The sequence below is a fragment of the Gekko japonicus genome, unplaced genomic scaffold (genome assembly GCF_001447785.1).
Source record: "Gekko japonicus isolate JY-2015 unplaced genomic scaffold, Gekko_japonicus_V1.1 scaffold960, whole genome shotgun sequence".
NCBI classification, from domain to species: Eukaryota; Metazoa; Chordata; class Lepidosauria; order Squamata; family Gekkonidae; genus Gekko; species Gekko japonicus.
Window position 1 is genome coordinate 483,258 of NW_015160866.1, and position 20,295 is coordinate 503,552.

Below are 20,295 nucleotides of genomic sequence, written 5' to 3' on the forward strand. Positions count from 1 at the left end.
TACCCTCGAGCAGTGCTTCAGGCAATAGGGAGACGGACCGGGCTACTCTCCCCCTCCCCGGCAGAAGAGAAGGAGACTCGAGCAGAGGGATGCTAGCCTGCTGCTGGGGGATGAAGATCAGGACTTAGTGGCCTCTTACTCATCCTCCCATAAGGAGGAGGGGGAGCTAACTGATAGAAGAGGAACCCATAGTCACTATAATGCAAAACTGCCTGTTCCCACAGGAAGTGTTCCACAAGTTCCTTCCCAAAGTCCTACACATATTGGAAATTCCAGTCAGCAGTCAGGGAACAGAAAAACCTGGATCAAAGTATCCTAAGGGTTCTACCAGGACTTTCCCACAAGAGTGGGCAATCCCACTGGGGATCCTCTTCCCTGTGTTGTTTGAGAGGGTGGTGCAATCCAAGTGGGAAACCCGAGCCAGGCCAAAGTCAAATCACCACATCACTCTGAAATTTTGTTCCCTGGGGCCAGATGCTGCTGAGCTCTTCAATCTTCCATTGGTGGATGACGCTGTGTCTACCCTGTACTCCAACACTGTCCTACCAGCGCAGACAGGCTGGCCAGGGAGGGACCCTTGTGACAGAAAAATTGAGCAGGCGCTACAAAAAGATTTTGATGCCTTGACCGCCTTAAGAGTGGCCACTGCATGCACATTGTTTGCCAGGGCTGCCTATTCACGGACATCAGACCTTTCAGCAGCCAATAGCAATGTACCTAAAGGGCTGAAAGATGACTTGAAAAAGATTACCTTGGCAGTGGCCTTCTCGGCAGACAACTCCTTGGATGCCATCCAGCTGTCTGCCAGGACCATGGCAGCAAACGTAACTGTCAGGAAGAATATGTGGCTTCATAGTTGGAAAGTAAATCCATCTGTGCGGGCAAAAGGTGGCAAGTGTACCCTTTAAAGGCACTCAGCTCTTCAGAAAAGAAATGGATCATTACCTGGTGGAGGGCAAGGACAAGAAGAAAGCGCTCCCTTTTCGTAGGAGAGATAGCAAACCCAAGAAGCGTTTTTCTTCCTTTTGGGTCCACAAGCACTCCTCAGGCTTCCAGAAGTTCAGACCCCACCCCCAGGGGAGATATTTATTTATTTATTTATTTTATGTCCCGCCCTCCCCGCATGTGGGCTCAACTAAAACACTCAGGCCACAGCAGAACTCAATTTAGTAGAGCACCAGAGCAGACCAAGAAAAGCACCAAAAGGAGTTTGTCGGTGTGACTATGGGTGGATGCAGGAACACACGAAGATTGGGGGCTGGCTGTGAGAGTTTTTGACCCAATGGGAATCCACCATAACCGAGAAGTGAGTGCTGGACACAGTAAAGAAGGGCTACTCTATAGAACTCTGTTCAACCCCCCCCCCAACCAATTTCTACAAATACTGAAGAACTGTTCCCCCCAGAAACATAATCTCTTCTCAAATGCAATACAACACCTTCTGGAGATCGGAGCAATAGAGCCTGTCCCAGAGGCCCAAAAGGCATCAGGAGTTCACTCCTTTTCATCATCCCAAAAAAGAATGGGGACATGAGAGCCATTCTGGACCTCAAATGGCTGAATAGGAGAATAAAGAAGAGAAAGTTCAGAATGGAAACCCTGAAGTCTATAGTGGCTTCAGTTCAGAGAGGAGATTTCCAGCGTCATTAGGTCTCTCCGAGGCTTACTTCCCATTTGCAAGACTCATTGCAGGTTCCTGCAGTTCACTTAAAGGGACTCAATGTCCAATGCAGGGCCCTCCCTTTTGGGCTCAAGATGGCACCAAGGTTGTTCACCAAGGTGATGATTGCCTTACTAGTGCTCTTGAGGACTTAGAAGGTGGTGATCTTACTGTTTCCAGATGACCTACTGATCAGGTCCCCATCTCTGCTCCAGAGTGAGAAGGACATTCAGCAAACTATGGCTTGTCTTCAGGAACACAGCTTTATTGTCAACAAAGAGTAGAGTAGTTTGTGTCCCAATGAGTCCTGCACATGGGGTCATGATAGACACAGCTCAGAACAGAATCTACTTATCATAGGAGAGGTGGGAGAAGTTAATAACTATGGTACGGGAACTCTCACAATGACACTATGTGGAGGTGATGCACCTAGCAAGGATTCTTGGGATGCTGGTCTCCTGCCAGGATATTGTCCAATGGTTGCATTTTCATCTTCACCTGCTCCAGGGGTCCTTCCTTCCTTTTCAGGATCTAATAGCCAAGAGACAGTGCAAGCTGGTTCAGCCCCCGGTACTGCTGTTACAGGACCTCTTGTGGTAGACAGATCACAGCAGGTTCCTGGAGGGGGCTCCTCTAAGGGAACTGAAGAGGATGCTCATGATTTCAGATGTAAGTCTCACGGGATGGGGGGCCCACTCTCAGGGGAGAACGGCGCAGGGTATCTGGTCCTGGGAGGAGGCATCTTATAGGTTATTTGTAAGGCTGCTATGTGGAGGTCCATTCACTTGTTCACCAGGCACTATAGAATTGATAAGCTGGCCTCAGCAATGGCCACCTTTGAAAGAAGGGTTCTACAGAATTCCATCTCAGTATAGGAACACGTCTTTCCCTCCTGGGAACAAACTGGTTTTCTGTGTTCCAGAAGTGTAGACTTGCTCACTGAAGGACCACTGGAGAATGGAAGATTTGTCTCACTTAGTGTGCATCTTTCTTCTCGGTGTTCCAGTCTGTTCCTGCCTGAGGGTAATTTGTAGGACAGTTCCCATCACAGTGGGGGTGTGCTGTTATCTCCTAGGCTTGCCTGAGCATGAACTCCCTTTACTTGGCCTCATAGGACATATGTGGAGTGTTGAACGTTCAAATAAGACTTGATTTAATAGGTTTAGGTATCCCAGCTAGCCCGGCAAACAGTGTGAAAAAAGCCGAGGTGGTTCTGGGTTCCAACTCCTGGGGAGGGATTTCTTGCTTCAGGACGACACTGGAGATGGAGGGAGAAGCTCCTCCCCCTACAGAAATTCCAAAGAAAAGGCAACCCTACCTTCCTGGAGGAGGAGCTTCTTCCCAGAAGTGTAGACTGCCCCACTTCTAGACCACTGAGAAGGAAGATTCAGGGTAAGTGAGATAAATCTTTGGGTTTTTTACAAAGTAACAGCACAATCTGGAGGCGGTGTGCTCAGGGAACCTACCATCCTGGAGATATGCTAGTGTAGTGCCCTGCTAAGCTGCGGCAACTCCATGGACCCCCGCCACAACCAGCACAGCCCTCTGCAGTGGTGAGGGAAAGGGGCAGACCCACGGGGGTGGGAAGAGTTAGTTGGCTCCCCAAGCTGTCCCAGCCTATGAAAAGCCCCCAGAACTTGTGTAAATTTACTGTGATGGCCCCTGTCCACTTCCCTCTCTCAGAGACAAGATTTTCTTTTCATTTTTCTTTCCCTTTACTGACTGAGCTGCCTTAGTAATGAGTTTTCTTCTTTGCTGTCCCTGGCTGTCCCACCCTGCCACAGTACGATATTTTGGCTGTTGGCTCAACCCAGGAAACCTGGGGGAAGATTCGGGAGCCCCCACATGTCCTGCCCACAAGCCCCAACATGGCACAGGATGCGGCCAACAGCCACAGCCAATTTCACAACTCCCTAGCTGTAGCCAATCCCCCTCCCCTGCATCCAATCACAACCCCCCCCAGCACTCCATAAACTTGAGCCATAAACCTAGTTCAAAAGAGAGGGCAAGTGGCACAGGACTCTGTCTCTCTCTGTAACATGCACAGTTAGTGCCCACAGTGTTTCACTTGCAGGAAATGCAAAGAGGGTGCACTTTGCATGTGCAAGTACCCCATCTCCAGAGACTCATACTAAAGGGGCAACCAACCTCTGAGAGGTGGAAAGAGATGGTGATCCAGGATGCTTGGCTCAGGAGTCTGCAACCACCTTCACTCCTTTGCATGTGCAAGTATACCCCATCTCCAGAGACTCATACTAACGGGGCAACCAACCTCTGAGGGGTGGAAAGAGATGGTGATCCAGGATGTTTGGCTCAGGAGTCTGCAACCACCTTCACTATCCCCCTCATACTGTCCCCCTGACACACAAACTGGGAAAATGGAGGTTCATTGTGGTTTGTTTATCTCCCCGAACCTCCCCTGGTCAATGAACCAGTTCATTCCCTTTAAATGGCTTTTGCAAGCCAATTCAGCAATTCCTCACAGTCCCCCTCACTTCCCCCCACGAACCCCACAGACCTCTGAAATCAAGTGGAGGTTCGTGGATAGGGATGGTCTCAAACCTCTGGTTTGCAAACCATGAACTGGCGATGTTCATCATGTAATTAGGTTCATGATGAGGCTTGTGCCCATCCTACCTCACACATACTCTGGATGTAACCTCTGCAGTGCAGGCTTCTACAACCAAGGCTAGTACTATGGGTGCAATCTGAGTCAGCTTCACCCAGCAGTATGCCCCATGTCATGCGTTGGGCGTATACTTCAAGGGAAATGTACCTAGGAGTGCTGGCTATGATGCCAGTGTGTGTGTGGCAGGGATGCTGGCAGCCCTGTTCCAGGCAGTTAGAATGGTCTCTAGCCAGGATGCCGCCTTCCCCCAGATGGGGGATGGGGCAAAACTTGAGTTTTGGGGGGCGTGATTGCTAACTGCTTCACTGTGCTCCATAGAACTGTTGGCCAAACAACCATGGCACCGATTTCCTTACAGGATTGGAGTTCTATGCAGGAGCAGAAGTGTGTGGAGTAGATACAGTTGAGGTACAGTCCACACAGTGGATGCATAAGCATTCTTTGGCTGTCTATGGCTTGTCCCTCGGGGGGGTGTCTTGACAAATGGAGCTCCTCCTCCATTGGAGACACCACAGACTTTACTGGGGCCCCACTGGCATGGCTGCAGTGATCACAACTACTGTTGTGTTCATCATCATTGCATATGTCTCTGTTCGGCATCTATGCATGTGGTCACGCAACAGGAAAGAGACCTGGAAGGATGACATTCCTTGTGTAGTATGAGATGGCTACAATGACCAACATGAATTCTGGCACTCTGCCATGGGGCTGCCATCTCAGTGATTCCTTCTGCAGCACCCTGACTCAGGCAGCCATCCATTCAGCAAGTCCACCTTGCTCACAGGCATGCTGTGATAGGGAGGGCTCATCCCATCTCCAGGAGCAGATTGCAGAGGCACAGGAGTCATACTGGATACTGTATTACAGTTTCTCTGTTTCTGTTCAATAACGTCTGGAGTGATCTACACCTCTGTCCTTGTCTCTTTGTTGCTCCCTGTCCCTCCCACTCCCACCCTTTCATAGCATACCACTACTCGTGGATTAAAGTTATTTTCACACTTAAAGAGGTTATAAGCATCTTCAGACTGTGATTTACTTAGTTGACTTTATTTGACTTAGTTAAATTTATTAATGCATGATAATTTGAGCAACGAGACCAACTGGAAATGTATCAGTGGTAGAAGGTTTCATTTGACAGGTTTGTTGAGTGTCCCATCTTCTGTGAATGGGGAAAAATTCACAGCAGTAATTCTAAAATCATGGTAGCCTGTTTTCTGCTGTTTAAAAGGTCAGTGACTTGATTTATTACAGTACAGTCAATCATCTTCCCACTCTTGTTTGCTCTTGATTGTATTTGGCTTTGTTGCAAAGGTCTCGTTTTTCCTTGTGGTGATAGTGTGCTGTGTTGACTGAGTGCTGAGAGAAGGTTTCTCCGGAATGGCTTTTGTTACAGAAACCAAGACTTGAAAGGCTTAGCAATATTGTTATGGTTGCCTAGCAACTTCCAAAATGGCGACTGAGAACTCAGTGTGCATTCTTTACTTAAAGCTACAAGCACTGCTTTTATTATTTTAGATAGTTTTAATCCCCCAATGTGTGTGTGTATCCTTTATCTATATAAGATATGTAAGATTTCAGATTTTTCTGCCAACTTGCAGCTTTGTGATGGTTTTTAGATAAATCCCCCAATTTGTCCCTAGCTCTGGTTTTCTGATCTGTTAATCCAAAATCTGTGACCCGGTTTGGAATTAGATATATGATTTTATGTTGATTAAAACCTAGGGTAGATTATTGGTAAATCCAGTATACCCTCCCCCCCTTCTTTTGTTTCTGGGTTTATTGTTTGCAACAGTTTCAATGAACTGTCTGAAGGGAGCTTGCTGTGACTATTCCCAGTCAACAAAAATGAAAATATATAGCCATGTGCATCTTTTCATCTTCCCTCAGTGTTGTCATTCACCATTAATACAAGGACAGGTATCATAGTTAGTTGACATTTCCATAAGCTGCTAACAGCAGAAGCATTCCATGGCAAAGCAGTAAGTCCTCTTTGAAATTCATACCTATTTTCAGACAATGGTAATATTGAAAGAGGATTTCAGATCTGTGATTCAATTCAGAAAATGCAAGCATACTTGATTCACAGCAGAGCACTTCTTCAAACACTGAATGTACCAGTTCTTGAGAAGCAATTACACTGATGGATAGTACCTCCAAAACAGATGAATATTACCCAGTTTTACAGGTTATTTTAGTTCCTACTGTAGCACCTTTAGAAATTCCAAGTATGTTTACAGGTATTAACATTTATTCATCTTGTTAAGTGTGGCCACCATTTTTAAAGATGGCAGCCAAATACCAAGATTAGAACAATTACTCCCGGGCTAAAATTTTTTCCTATCCCCTCAGTTAAGAATGTCAAACCTTGTAGAAATCCACAGGCTTATAATTGGATTTGTTACTCCCTAGATATTTGAGAAAGATATACATGAGTTCTCTAGTAATCAAAGAAGAATAACCACTTAGCATCAGTCCTGATCTTCCTCTTAAAATGGGATAACATAATATCAGCACTGAAATTTACAATCCTATGTGTATGGGCAAAAACATGTAACCACAACACCCAAAACATATGGTGTAACAAAAATAAAGTTTGCAAAGTATTCTAATATATGCAGAATAATAAGTGTGTAGAATAATAATATAATAATGTGTAGTTATATTACAGTAATAAAATTAGCAGCTATTAAAATGACCTCATCTAAAATATTTGCCTTATAACAAAATGTATATTCTATCTACTCTTTTGAGTAGCTATGGTAAACCTGGACCCCTTAAATAAGTGATAGTTTTAGATCTGTTGAAATTTTAGTTGTTTCTGACTATTAAGCAAACGTTGAGCCTAATGCAGGAACAGGGTACAATAATGTATGATCGAATTAGCATTTATAGTCCTGGCCATAAGAGATGTTAAAAAGAGATAATTGGGGGAAGCCTAGCTATCAGAGATTTGTATTAAAAAGTATACCTTCTTATGACAGAGTACTGGGAGTTATGATGCAACTAGGAATAAGATCCATTGTGGAAATAAATACAACAAGCTCTAGAAGGAGCTCTGGGCAGGTGCCCTGCCCTTGGGCACTCAGCATCAAGATATGTTTTTCAAAATAATTTACTGTAGTAATTCTATAGAAAATTCCCTTCTGTTATCCAGCTAATACATTGTGAAGACCTTGGGTTCTGTTATTAGAGAGTCAACACGGAATGTTTCCTTCAAGAGTTGATATATAGAAATTGATAAGAATTGTCATTGCTACATGCTCAGATAAAATGATTCTTGTGAAACGGATTTGTTTATATTGCGCAGTATTCGTTGCATGTGAGCGATAATAGAAGAGAATTTTCTACAGAATTACTACAGTAAATGATTTTGCAAACATATCTTTATTGTCTCTTCGTTATTTTCGTCACGGATGTTGTGTTTGGATTTCCACTTCCTCCCGTGATCACTCATTTTTGGCTTCCTCACCTGGAGATTGGCAGCAGTGGTTCCCCAGGAGGAAAAGTACAGTCTTTCTCCGCAGTGATCAAAGCAGCTTACATCATTCTCCTCTCCCCCTTTTGATCTGCACAACAACCCTGTGAGGTAGGTTAGGCTGAAAGTCTGTGACTGGTCCGAAATCACCCACTCAACTTCCACAGATCAGACAACAGATCTCTCCCCCCCTGGAGAAAATAACTACTTTGGAGGGTGGGCTTATGGCATTCTATTCAGCTGAGGCCTCTCCCCCCTCCCCAAGCTCTGGCTTCCTTAGACTCCAGCACAGAATATCCAGGAATTTCCCAACCTGGAGCTGGCAACCCTAGTCAGGACTGGCCCCAATGAGTTCCCCACAAAGGCCTGGAAAAGGCTTCCTTCCTTTCCCTTTTTACTGACAGAACCAAGCTTGGTTGCCTAGCAACAGCCACTGAGGGAAAAGTTAGTCCCACAGGAGCCAAGAAGAAGAAGTGTCTTCGTCAGGAGAGAGAGCCATTTTGATCGTTTATTCTGTGAGGGAAGAATGTCCAGGCTGGCAGTGGGCGGGGGAGAGGAGTGGACCCAGCACACAGCCAATGGCATGCGAGTGGCGGTTGATGGGCCAATGGCTGATGAAGCACATTGCACAGCCAATGGGTGAGCTGGAAATGGGCAATATATAAGGGCGTTATATATATAGGATACGTGTTTGCTTGCAAATATACCAGCTGAACAAAGAGGAGGAAGCAGCCCAAAACACAGTGGGCATCTTTAACAATGCAATCCTATGTTTGTATGTATGTATGTGTTTACATTTATATTGTGCCTTTCTCCCCAGTGGGGACCCAAAACAGATTACATCATTCTCATCTCCTTCATTTTATCCTCACAATAAGCCTGAGGTAGGTTAGACTGAGTGTGTGACTAGCCCAAGTTCACCCAGCAAGCTTCCATGCAGTTACTGTCAAGACACTAGCTTACCTACTAGTCTCTTGTACATTCTGAAACATTGGTTTAGGCCAAGGCCTATCAAAAATAATGGAATTTTCTCTCTCTGAGAACTCAAGGTCAAGCTGACTGTAGTTTCTAAGAGATAAGGAAGGATGGAAAGCACAGTTGCCTCTCAGACCATTAGGCCTGGCAGTTTCAAGGCCAAAGAATCCTGGAGAGAATTTGGACTACACATTCTGTCTCATTAGTGCAAGGACCCATGGAAGGGGAAGGTTTCTGTTTGAATGGACCCTAACCAACTACAGAGTATATGGTCTCATTAAGGCACCTGATTGGTTGGGTCACCTGGGTAGCAACATACTTAATTGGTCAAGTTACTTCATTGGCCATATGTTTGATTGGTCAACTAGAATTGTGCCAATGCGGGTTATTGGGTGTAAAGGAATAATCTTTCATTCTAGTTATGCCCTTTGTCTGGATTACATGTAACTTTGGGACACTTCTTTATTTGGGGGAGTGGGATGCTGGCCAGAGCACCTGTTTTGGACTTTGAAATTCTGTTGGACTCAGTTTTGCCAGGTAACATTGGGATCTAGAACTAATGCTTGAAAATGTGCTTAGGTTAGATATTTAGCTTTATTATTTTATCCTCACTGCTCATTGATCTTTTATTGTATATTCCTGCACATTATTTTAATAAATCACTTTAAATATGCTTCATGGTGTTCTTGGGTTTTGGGACTAAAGTCTGAATTCTGCACTATGGGGTATGAGGATTCACAGTTCAGCTCTTGTTGGTTTTGTCTTGACCAGCCTGTCACCCTTAAGGAGACTTAATATAAAGTCTTTTGACAGTTAGCTCAGTCTAGGCCCACTTTGTTTAGGGTTGCACTGTAAAACAACACCAGTTACCGGCAATAATAGCTTGCAGTTCCCAAATGCTGATTATTGTGAGCCAAATGCAAAAGTCTGTCACCGGCTAAATGCAAAATCGCTTCTCACTCAAACAGGTGTGGTGTATTGCAGATTTCAGTAACAAGTAGCTATCACATATCAAAACCCATTAAGCAAACACTTCTGACTAGCAACTGGTACAAAGCTATGAGAAAGCCATTTTACATCTCCAAAAAGCCTGCTTGCAAAATTATGATTAATACATCTCTCATTAAAAAACAAACTAATATTGGTTAGCTCACCAGTAATGCATAGCCTTTTTAGAAGGGTAAATGCTTGAAATAAATTTCAGGTTGACAGTCACCTATGATAGGAAATCAATCTCTTATTCAATGATTCCTTCTAACAAATCTGGTCACTGAGAGATTTAACAGGCCACATTATTTAATCTTTTTTATTAGTCTGTTTCAGTTGAATCAAGTTGCTCTACTTATAGACAGGATCATTTGTCAGATGTATTACTACCTGTCTGTAACATCTACATAATGGTCATCTCTGTAAACTGAAGATAGAACCAGGCAAACAAGTAATAAAAGTGAGGTAGTAGATTGATAATAGCAATTTTATGTGACTGAGTTTTTACATGCAGTGTTTTCATAACAAGTCATTTAACTTCTGACTTATGACATTTAGTATTAGTATGGTGACACATATATATGACAATCCACTATAAGCCTCATTCAAAAAGTATTTTACTCACTGTGTTCAGTGGTACCTATAAATGTATTTGAATCATTAAAAAAAAAACCTTTTGCATAAATTCTAATGTTTAGCAGAAAAAGACAGGTATACTCTAGCTGGAACTAGGCTTTGCAGCAGACACATCGCTTCCACCCAAAACAGAAGTCCTGCTTCTCTGTCTCCATACCAATAGGTAAATACTATAAGACACATTACATGACATCACTGTGCTGTGAGTTTCCCCACCCCACTTTATTGATCGGTGAAACCCATTAGAAAATGTGTGGCTTACATAGTAGCACACATATTGTATCACTTTAATGTTAATCGTGTTATAAAATGGAGGCACTACGTTGCTGTTTTCAGCAGTTGCCATAGTTCTCTTGTAATATCTAGTTCTGACCATATACTAAATGAACAAGAGGATTGTAAGATACAGGGGTCGTTTCATAGAAAAAGAGCTAGGGGAACTCATTAGCATAACTCATTAGCATATGCCACACCCCCTGACATCAGGGGCCCGGCGGTGGACCTGCAAGGCCGGCGGGAGCGAGAGGAAGCCCCGCCAAGGCCCTCTCCGGCCCCAGGCAGGCAGGGGTGGGGAGAGGCGGGGAGGAAGCAACTTACCCTCCCTCTTCTCCTGCCTCCTCCTGGCTGAATGAGGGCCGGAAGCGAGGCGACTGGAATCAGGGGGCGGGGCTTCGTCGTGTGCCCCGCCCCCTTTGCACCTCACCCGGGGGATCTGTGTTCCCCCGCGATCCCCCCCGAAATGACCTCTGGTAAGATATATCATGGAACAAAACACAGAGAAAATTAGACTACCATTAATAAAGACAGTCATTTCTTAAAATACTGGAAGCCATTTTTGAAATTGTACCAAGTTCTGTAGAATGGTATGTTTGTAGCAAATAAAGGCTAGGTTCATGGTATTAGTGAACTAAAAAGCTGTCCTTGGGTTATGATGATATACATCATCAAAGATTATTTTTAATGGTATGGCTAAGTGATAACTGAGTAAAAGCCTATGGCATATGCCCCCATGCAGTATTAGATGTATAATTTTCCTTATTGTTTGTATCTGGGTACTTTTGTTTCACAGTTGCCCATGCAGAATACGTTCTAGCCCAGACACTTTGGTTAGTATAAAGATGAAATATTGAAGAAAATAAAAAGTATTGCATTAATGAGTTAATGACATGTAACAAGATACTTGTTTACAGATTTGAATCTTAAGTATACTTTAAAAATTCAAATCAAAATCAACAAGTTCTATTAGCAAACAAATGTTAACAGTTTGGGTTCCAAGAATCAAGGCCCCTATGATGTGACATTCATCTGGGCTGCTGAAACAATGTGGGAATCAGGGCACCAAACAGCTTTCTTTTCCACCTAACATAATCCAGTTTCAGTCTTCCTTCCTAACTGACTTTTCTGGGTGGGGTGGAGAGCTTAATTTAAGCCAGGGTTTAGCCCCTAAATCATTATTCAGTACCACAGTTCAGCTCTGGAAGACATGGAGGTCATGAGTTAAGAGTTCTTTGTACATGTGCAGTGTTTTTTGTTCTTGACAGAATAATCTCAATCAACAGCATCTAATGCTGCCTCAGGAGCTTGCAACACTTGTAAAGGATTTGCTATATAGAACTGTGTGATCTCGATCTTTGCAGGTTTATTTCAGTAATTATCTCATTTTTGTTTTTTATTATTTTCTTCCTACAAACACTACAGACTACAAACACTACAACACTACAAAACACTAAAACACTAAACTAAAAGATAAGCTACACAAGGATCATAAAAATGATTAGTCATTAGCTTAATCAAAGTTCCCTCTATAATAAGGTTAATGGAATGTAGCTATTTCTTACAACTTCTATTACAAACTGGTATTTATATGTTTAAACCAGGTAAGTACACCTTAAACCATTAAACTTTCAAGTTTATAAGATTATATTATTTCAATTTCTTTCCTCTATATTTCTTTTTATCAAATTGCCATTGGACTTTCAGGGGTTTTGGGGCCGCAGCCCCTTTTTTATGCTACTTCATAACACTATAAGGGACAAAGCAGTGACTAATGGAATGTAGAGCAGGCAATGGATATAAAAAATTGGTTGTCCTTGGTTATCCCCTAGGGAATATTTTCCAGAATTTATAAATCACTGTATCCTCATCTCTGCATCTTCTTGTGCCTTAGGAAAAATTGTTGAAAACATTGAGCGAGGGAGAAAATGAATAAATAATCATTCATTTGTCTTTTTGCTCAATGGCAGTTATTCTAAAAATCATTTAAATGTCTACCAAAGGGGAAAAGTCAAATCAATTTCTTGGTAATGCACCTTGGTGTTTTGAAATATGACTGTGCCTTTCATTTAGTGAAGCATTCTTAAGGGGCTTTTTCCTTGTCCAGTTTAATGTCTTCTCTGCATGAAGCCATTTCTATCCTGTTCTCTCTCCCTTTCTAAAGGTTAGCCGACTTTCAAATTTGCACAGGTTTTCCTAGCAACATCTGTCAGCTTTTCTGTAAGCATACCCTTAGGAAATTATGAAAATTTTAAGACCAACTAAATACTGTTGGGACTTCCCCTCTGCACTAAAGATAACACACATGTCCAGTTTTATTTACTGCTATACATGTTTCTTCAGATTTACAGACCTATCTACAATACTTCAGATTTGATTTCTTCTTTCTTTAACCTGTATCAAAACCTGTTTTCCCCCCAGAGGCCTTTAAAGCAATCATAGCTTTCAAAAACAAGTTCTTCACTGGGTAGTTAAATTTCCACTTTAAATCCACAGCATAAATACTTCTTTAGTAGTAAATAATGAATACTGATAATGATACTTAGCGTTTAAATAGTGTGTTCCAGGTATTCAAAGCATTTTATGCACTTTCTTTTAGTAATGAATTATTATTGTTATTGAACTGGTGTCTTCTCCCCTGACAACTATTGTGCTACAGCAGTTTTTTCCCCCTTGTTTTTGTTTTTGTTTTGTTTTTTGAGTAATTTTGTTTTGGATGGTGGACTTCCATGTTTAACAAAAAAAAGTGTATCTACTGCTGTAATCAAGAAAATGTTGATGCCTCATGACAGCAATTTGTATTATTGTATTATTGGGGCTTTAATGGCAGTCAAGGGTGATCATTGATAAAGTAAGGCCAGGGCTGGTGCCAGGTTTTTTTACACACACTGATTTTCTCTCAAACAGAACAACACAAAAGCATTTTGAAAAATCCTGTTAATTGTGAAGTTGAAATTTAAGTCTCTTTAATGTTTCCATTTCAGGCACCTCAGAAACTCATTTTGTGTGCCTTTTCTTTAGCAAATCTTGTCACCTGTTCCTTCAAGTCAAGCACTGATGCTTCAGCATATTCAATTGGAATTGATAGATAAAACTGCCATGTTTGACACCAGTATAGTGATGGAAATCAGCTTGCCTTCCTGCAAAACTAGTACACTGAATATGAATTTTTAGGGTTGCCAGCCTACAGGTGGGGTCTGGAGATCTCCTGGAATTACAACTGAGCTCCAAACTACAGAGATTAGGTCAATGGCTGCTTTGGAAAGTGGAGTCCATGGCATTATGCCTTGCTTAGGTCCCTCCTTCCCCCAAACCCCACCCTCCTCAGGCTCCACTCCCAATCAGTAATTTCCCCAATCTGGAGTTGGCAACCCTAGTTCACTGGCAGAACAACCCTAGGTTTGTGGATGCACTGGATGGGGGTAGTTTGTGGACTGTGCACCAAAGGAACCAGTCCTCCTCAAGATTTTTTTCATGAAGAAAATGCATTTATATAAAATATAAAAAGCTACATCAAGATAGAAACACTGAGATACTACAACTCCCCTGTTTATAATGGAGTAATTTTGTCTGTTAATCCAAAATCACCGTAACCAAAGATTATCTATTCTTGGCATTCATAAATATCTTGAATAGTGTCGGCTGCTACAGGTATGGAATATTTTCAAAGCCTCAGGAGACTTTCAGAAAAGAGAATGTTCCGGGACTTCCGTTTTGTGGATTGGTGATGGCGGTCGCTCTCCCCGGACCTCGGGGAGGCGATTAGCACACCAGTGGCATGGAGGGGTGCCACCTTTGTGAAAGGCTCCAGGCCATAGGGCTTTTGAGGGTTAGCCTCTTCGACGGCTTGATGCCGGAGAATCGAGGCTTCCCTCCGCCCTGACTGATACCTGTGTGTTTCCTTTTCATGTAGGTCAGGTGGTTCACTGGATGTCTTGAACCATTTTCTGGAATTGATAATGGAGTGGATAAGGGCCAATAAATTGAAACTTTTAATTAATGTATTTATTAAAACATTTACATCCCCCATTTCCTCGTGGTTCAAGGCAGTTCACAATAACTTAATCCAGATGAGACTGAAGCGCTGTTTGTTCATAAAGGAGTCCTAGTTTTGGTAATCAGGCTGTTCCGGATAGGTTTGCAACTCCTTTTTGAGGAACAAGTTCACATCTTGGGGTACTGTAAAATTAGGGGGTACAGATGGAAGTATAAATTTCCTCTGTAGCTCACAGCACTTTTCTTCAGTTTTGTTTCATGTGCCAGTGACAGCATTTCCTTGCAAAGCATGATTTAGTCACAGTAAGCCTCACATGGACTACATTCAGATTATATGGGGCTGCTTTTGAAGACTATTTGCAAGTTTTAGCTGGCTCAAATTGTCTCAACAAGACTGATGGCAGAGTTAAATTACAGGGACCACATCTCTTCACTTTTAAAAGATCCCCACTGGCTTGTTTCTGAACAAAGTGCTGGTTATTGCCTATAAAGCCCAGAAAACTTGAGACCAGGACACCTGAAGGTCTGTCGTCTCTTGCATGAATTATTAAGAAAGATCATAATTGGAGGCCCTTCTCTGTCCCCATGGGCTGATGTGAGGTTGGTGGTCACCAGTGTTCCCTCTAAGCTGAGTTAGTGTGAGCTAGCTCACACATTTTTGTCTTAGCTCAGGATGGAAGGATGGCTCCAGAGCAAACTAATTTATGCAGTAGCCAAATTGCTCGCTCACAACTTTAATGTCAGTAGCTCACAAAGTAGAATTTCTGCTCACAAGATTCCACAGCTTAGAAGGAGCATTGGTGGTCACCAGAGACAGGGTCTTTTCTGTTGTGCTGCCCATTTGAAGATGGTTTTATAGTGTTGTTGGTAGGCATCCTGTCATACTCAACTAATAGCAGCACGTTCCCCTAGTACAAAAGCCTTTCTCTGGTACAAGAGGTTCTTTTGCTCAGGAAGGCATCACCATTAACTGAGCTGAGTGCTGGGATGCAATCTGTTTGCTTAAATTTGTTAGATGGCTTTTAGATTGCATGTGTTAATGCAACTCTGCTTTTTAAGTTTAACTGCAGCTTTCTAGTTTTATTGATAGTTATTGCTGTTTAGTTGTTTTATATATTTATTGTTTTAGTCATTCATGTTGTGAATAGTATGAGATAGAACTGTTTTAAACAACTAAATAAATGCAGATGTGTGGCCAAGATTGGAAGCTATCTGCTGACCCCAGTTATCCCTTAGCATACAGACTGGGAAGTAAAAATATCCTCTTTTCCACCTTACCTGTTCAGGTTCAGGATAGATCAAACAACTTCCTGCTCTTCTAGCTTTGAACACCAGTTGGTACTATAGAGCAGCAGTCCTCAACTTGTTTGAGCTGAGAGTATCTTTGGAATTTTGGGAGGGGTGGCACTTACCATAATCACTGCTGCAGGAGGTGGAGCCAAACCCAGTAACTCCCTCTTTGTTGTACAAAAGAGCTGAAGGAGGGGAATAAAAATAAATGAAGGAAAGTCCACAGGGCAGGGAGAGAGAAAGAGAAAGGAGAATTTTAAAAAATGAAGAAAAGCCTATAAATCCAAAAAATAAATTAATAAAATAAATAAAGGGGGAAGAAAAGGAGAAACAGAAAAGGGAATTAAAAAGAAAGCCTGAAGGGAGAATGGAACCACACACTGACTAAGGAAAGTCCAAGCACTTACCGGTCCTCCTAATATCCCAGTGACTGTGCCTTCTATTGCAGTCATAGAAACCCTTTTCATTTGAATGAGAACAGCCAGTAACTAGCCCTGCCTTACAATTATCGTGCTCACTTTCTGTAGGGTTGCCAGGCCGGGGGGGTTTGGGGGGCAGTCCTGAAATGGGCAATGATGTCGCATGGAAGTGACACCATTTTGGTGATGCTCTGCTTTTAGGTCAAACTCTATGGTTAAAATTGGACTACATATGACGTCACTGTTCGGGGGGTCTCCTCCCCCTGGCCAGCAGCAGGCAGGAGCCCCCAAAATTGGGGGATCCTCCCACCCACACCAGGGGTCTGGGAACCCTAAAAGTTTTGTGGGCACCAGGGGAAATACTGGCAGGTGCCACATTGGAGAACTTTGCTACAGGGAAATTGTGCTGGTGGTCAGCACTATAGGGCAGTCATGCTTATTTCTCCTCCCTCGCTGCACAGTTCCTCACAGATCCACAACTCGTTCTGTTCACATCCCCCACTGGCACATCATCTTGCCTGCAGATTTTTTATCTCTTCTTGTGGTATCTGAAGGATCTGTTTCAGTTTATCAAAACAGCATAGATCTTACCATGAGCAAATGATCTAGCTAACTATGATGGGGTCAGCCATTGTCTATCCACTCATATATTGTGAGGAATGAGTCTTGGATTAGCCAAAAAAAGAGCAGCCGAAGGAGGCTAAAACTGTCCCCTCCTCCATGTTACCTCTCCATTCTAAACTCAAGCACAGTCTGCCCAGCCTGGCTCTGATAACAGGAATGTGGTAGACAGTAGAAGAAGGGCCTGAAGTAATGAGGTGCATGGATGTTAAACTCCCCTCACTTGCATATCCTTTTTCACATTAAAATAAGACCTCCAGTTCTGTGCTTTACATGTCAACAAGTCAAAAGCATGAATAAACAAATGTGGTTGCTTCCATTACTTCTAATTTGGCTCACAAATGTGAAACTGGTGTTTCCCTTACTACACTTTTAATTTATATGGAATAGTAATTATTATAGTTGATGCTGTACAAATATATGGATGATTAGAAGTACTGAGGAAGTACATTCACATTAGACATAGTGCTAAGTGGCCCTGAGTCCTATAACACCTCCTGATTTTTTTAAGTAGCCATAAAAGAAGGAAACTAAGAGAGAAAATACAATGGGAAGACATATGTCTGACTGAAGTGTTTACCTTTACTCATTTGTCATCAGGTACCACTGAAGACTGTAAAATTACATGTCATCTTATCTGCAAATATAGTTAATATAGATAGTCTTCAGGTCATATCCTGGAAATAACACTGCCTTTTAAAAATTTTATGGTGTCAGAATTTCATATATTGGCAATCTGTTGGCCATAACCTGTTACAGGATAAGAGTGGGGAAGAGTAAAATACAAATCAACTTCCCCCCTCCTCCTGCTATTTTGCCGTAGTCACACCTAAGTTTTGCTTGCTTCCAGCATGTCTACACTTCATTAGCATGCATGATTTGTGTTCTAGGACAATACATTACATTTATGCTGAACTATTGTGTGCACAAAGATGGGGGGAAAGTAATATCCGTCCTAGTATCCCATTCTTCTTCTTTTCTCTTGCAGAATATATAACTTAGGTTTTTTCCCCCTCTGTCCTTCAAGTAGCCAACTATTAAGCCACGAAAAATTACAGAAACAAAACTGTTGGTTTTGGCAGTATAATTTTGTAAACAAAGTAGCACAAATTGAGACAGAAATTCCACAGGGAAAAAAAGAAGAGAACCAAAAGACTGAAAATAAAGCACAGAGCAAAGTCCCTTCCAGATGGTGTTTTCAATAAATTTATTAGGTGGGTTTGAAAGATGATAATGAACATTCAGAATGGGGAGTGGCATCCTTCCCTAGGGAGCAGAAACAGTATGGTACCTTCTGTGTCTTGCAATTACTTGGTAGCTCTCTAATTTTTCATTGTAAAAACTATTACAAAATGGCTTTCTGTACTTATTAATATAGCATATTTTGAGAAGCATATTAGAATGATCATGTAAGCAAACTAAAAGATTGCATTTTTTAATTGATACAGGCTACATAAGTCAGCCCGAGTCTCAAGAAAATATCCTTATATGAACCTGTAAATTGAAAAGATTAATTCTCCCTCAGTTCTCTTCTTGCCACCGTGAGGAGAGGACATAGAATCACAGAGCTGGAAGGGGCCATACAGGCCATCTAGTCCAACCCCCTGCTTAATGCAGGATCAGCTTAGAGCGGAAGTGTCGAACTCATTTGTTATGAGGGCCAAATATGATATAAATGTCACTTTGTTGGGCCAGGCCATGCGTACCATAAAATGTTAACACGAGGTACCAGAGATATCCTTCCTTATATATAATAGCAATTTGGGGTGGCCACAGTAAATGCACTTCCTCAGCCATTGGCCAGGAGACCTGTCGATCACAAGGTCTCACCATCCATTGGTGGCTGCATTGCCAAGGTCTCGCCATCTATTGGTGGCTGCATGCCCATGTGTTGTCAACGTCCCCCCTACCCTCCAACAGAACCGCTGCCCAGCCTTTCCACCTCAGTAAGCTGCGAGGCGACGGGGGCGGCGTGTGCTCTGGTGGCCGAGAGGGCTTGCTCACCTGGCGCCCACCTTTTTGCCTCCTTCTCCCCTGGTCTGGTGGCTCTTCCTGCCTCCACAGCACGCCGCCTGCTTCCCTGATGCCAGCCTCTGCTGCTTTGTCCGGATCCGGGCTCCTTCACCCCTCTCTCACTCCACATCGGTAAGGGGCCATGGGCCAGCTGTGCCGGTGGTGCGGCCTCTGTGTGGCCTTCTGTCCCACTGCCGACTGCCTGTGGCTCCCGGTGGGGACCGGCACACACACCCGGCCCCACGCTCCTCCATGGCTCCAGGTAGGTCAGGGGCCACAGGCCACCTCGTGCTCGGCTGGGCCTCCGGGTGGGGGGAGCACAGGTCCTCCACGACGCCACGCTCACCCAGGCCCTCTTCTAGAAGCTTGTTGCATTTCAGGCCGCATCGGCCCTTCCTCCTAGTAAACTTTATAAAGATGATTTCAGATGCCCAATGGCAATACCAGTCATGATTGGATTAGGTGTGATATACTGAAGGGAAGTGGGCGTGGAGATATCAGCATTAGTAATGAGACAGGAAACCTAGGTGTCAATTCTATCCAGGAGGATTCAGTCCATGAAGATGCAGTGAATAAATGGATATAAGTCTGACATTAGAAACCAGAACATTCAATTGCTGACCTAAGAGTAGCAATGCTCTGACAAAGGGATTTCAAAGGTCCAATCATTTTAAAAACACACAACTTTTCAGAATAAGCCAAAATAATTTCCTCAGTGTAGATTGTGCCTGTCAGAAGAATCCACCCACCCTCTCCCTCCCTCCCAAGAAGTATGCTTGCACACAGGGCCGGCTCGCCCGCTAGGTGTACTAGGGGCGTGCCTAGGGCACGCCGGCCCTCAAGGGCACCAAACTGCACCCCACCCCTGCTGCCCTCCCTCCTCTCCGTTTCTTCAGGCTGCCGTGGGGGGAGTAGGGAGCACGCCTCGCCCTCGCAGCACCTGGAGCAGCCTGGGGAGAGCGGGCAGTGGCGGCATTGCAGGGGTGAGGTGGGGAGAGGGTGGCTGCCGCAGGCGGGGCGGCGGGGCGCCCTCTCAGGTGATTGCCAGGTGGAGGGGGTTTCTTTGGAGAGGGAGTGGGGGGGCGCACTCCTGCCTGCCTGCCGCCCCACTCCCACCCCCGCACGCCGAAGAGCCACGGCCGGACCGCAATCAACTTGCAACCCCACCTAGCCGGGAAGGCTGATTGAACACTCCCAGTTCTGCAGAGCCAGGTTTGGAACGACGCGGGCAGCGGGGGGAGGGAAGCAAGCAGCAGCCACAGAAACCCACCCCTGGAAGCCTTATCCCCCCCCCCACTGCCTCCAGTCGCAATTTCGCATG

General features: G+C 43.7%; 1 protein-coding gene across 1 annotated transcript in view; it reads left to right on the forward strand.

Annotated features, from left to right (window-relative positions):
- BTBD9 (BTB (POZ) domain containing 9) overlaps positions 1 to 20,295 on the forward strand; it is a 255,390-nt gene that overhangs the window by 155,695 nt on the left and 79,400 nt on the right. Inside the window, 3 exon segments of the mRNA XM_015422015.1 lie at positions 225 to 891; positions 2,189 to 2,329; positions 11,432 to 11,468. Of these exon segments, the coding sequence (XP_015277501.1) occupies positions 225 to 891; positions 2,189 to 2,329; positions 11,432 to 11,468 (845 nt within the window).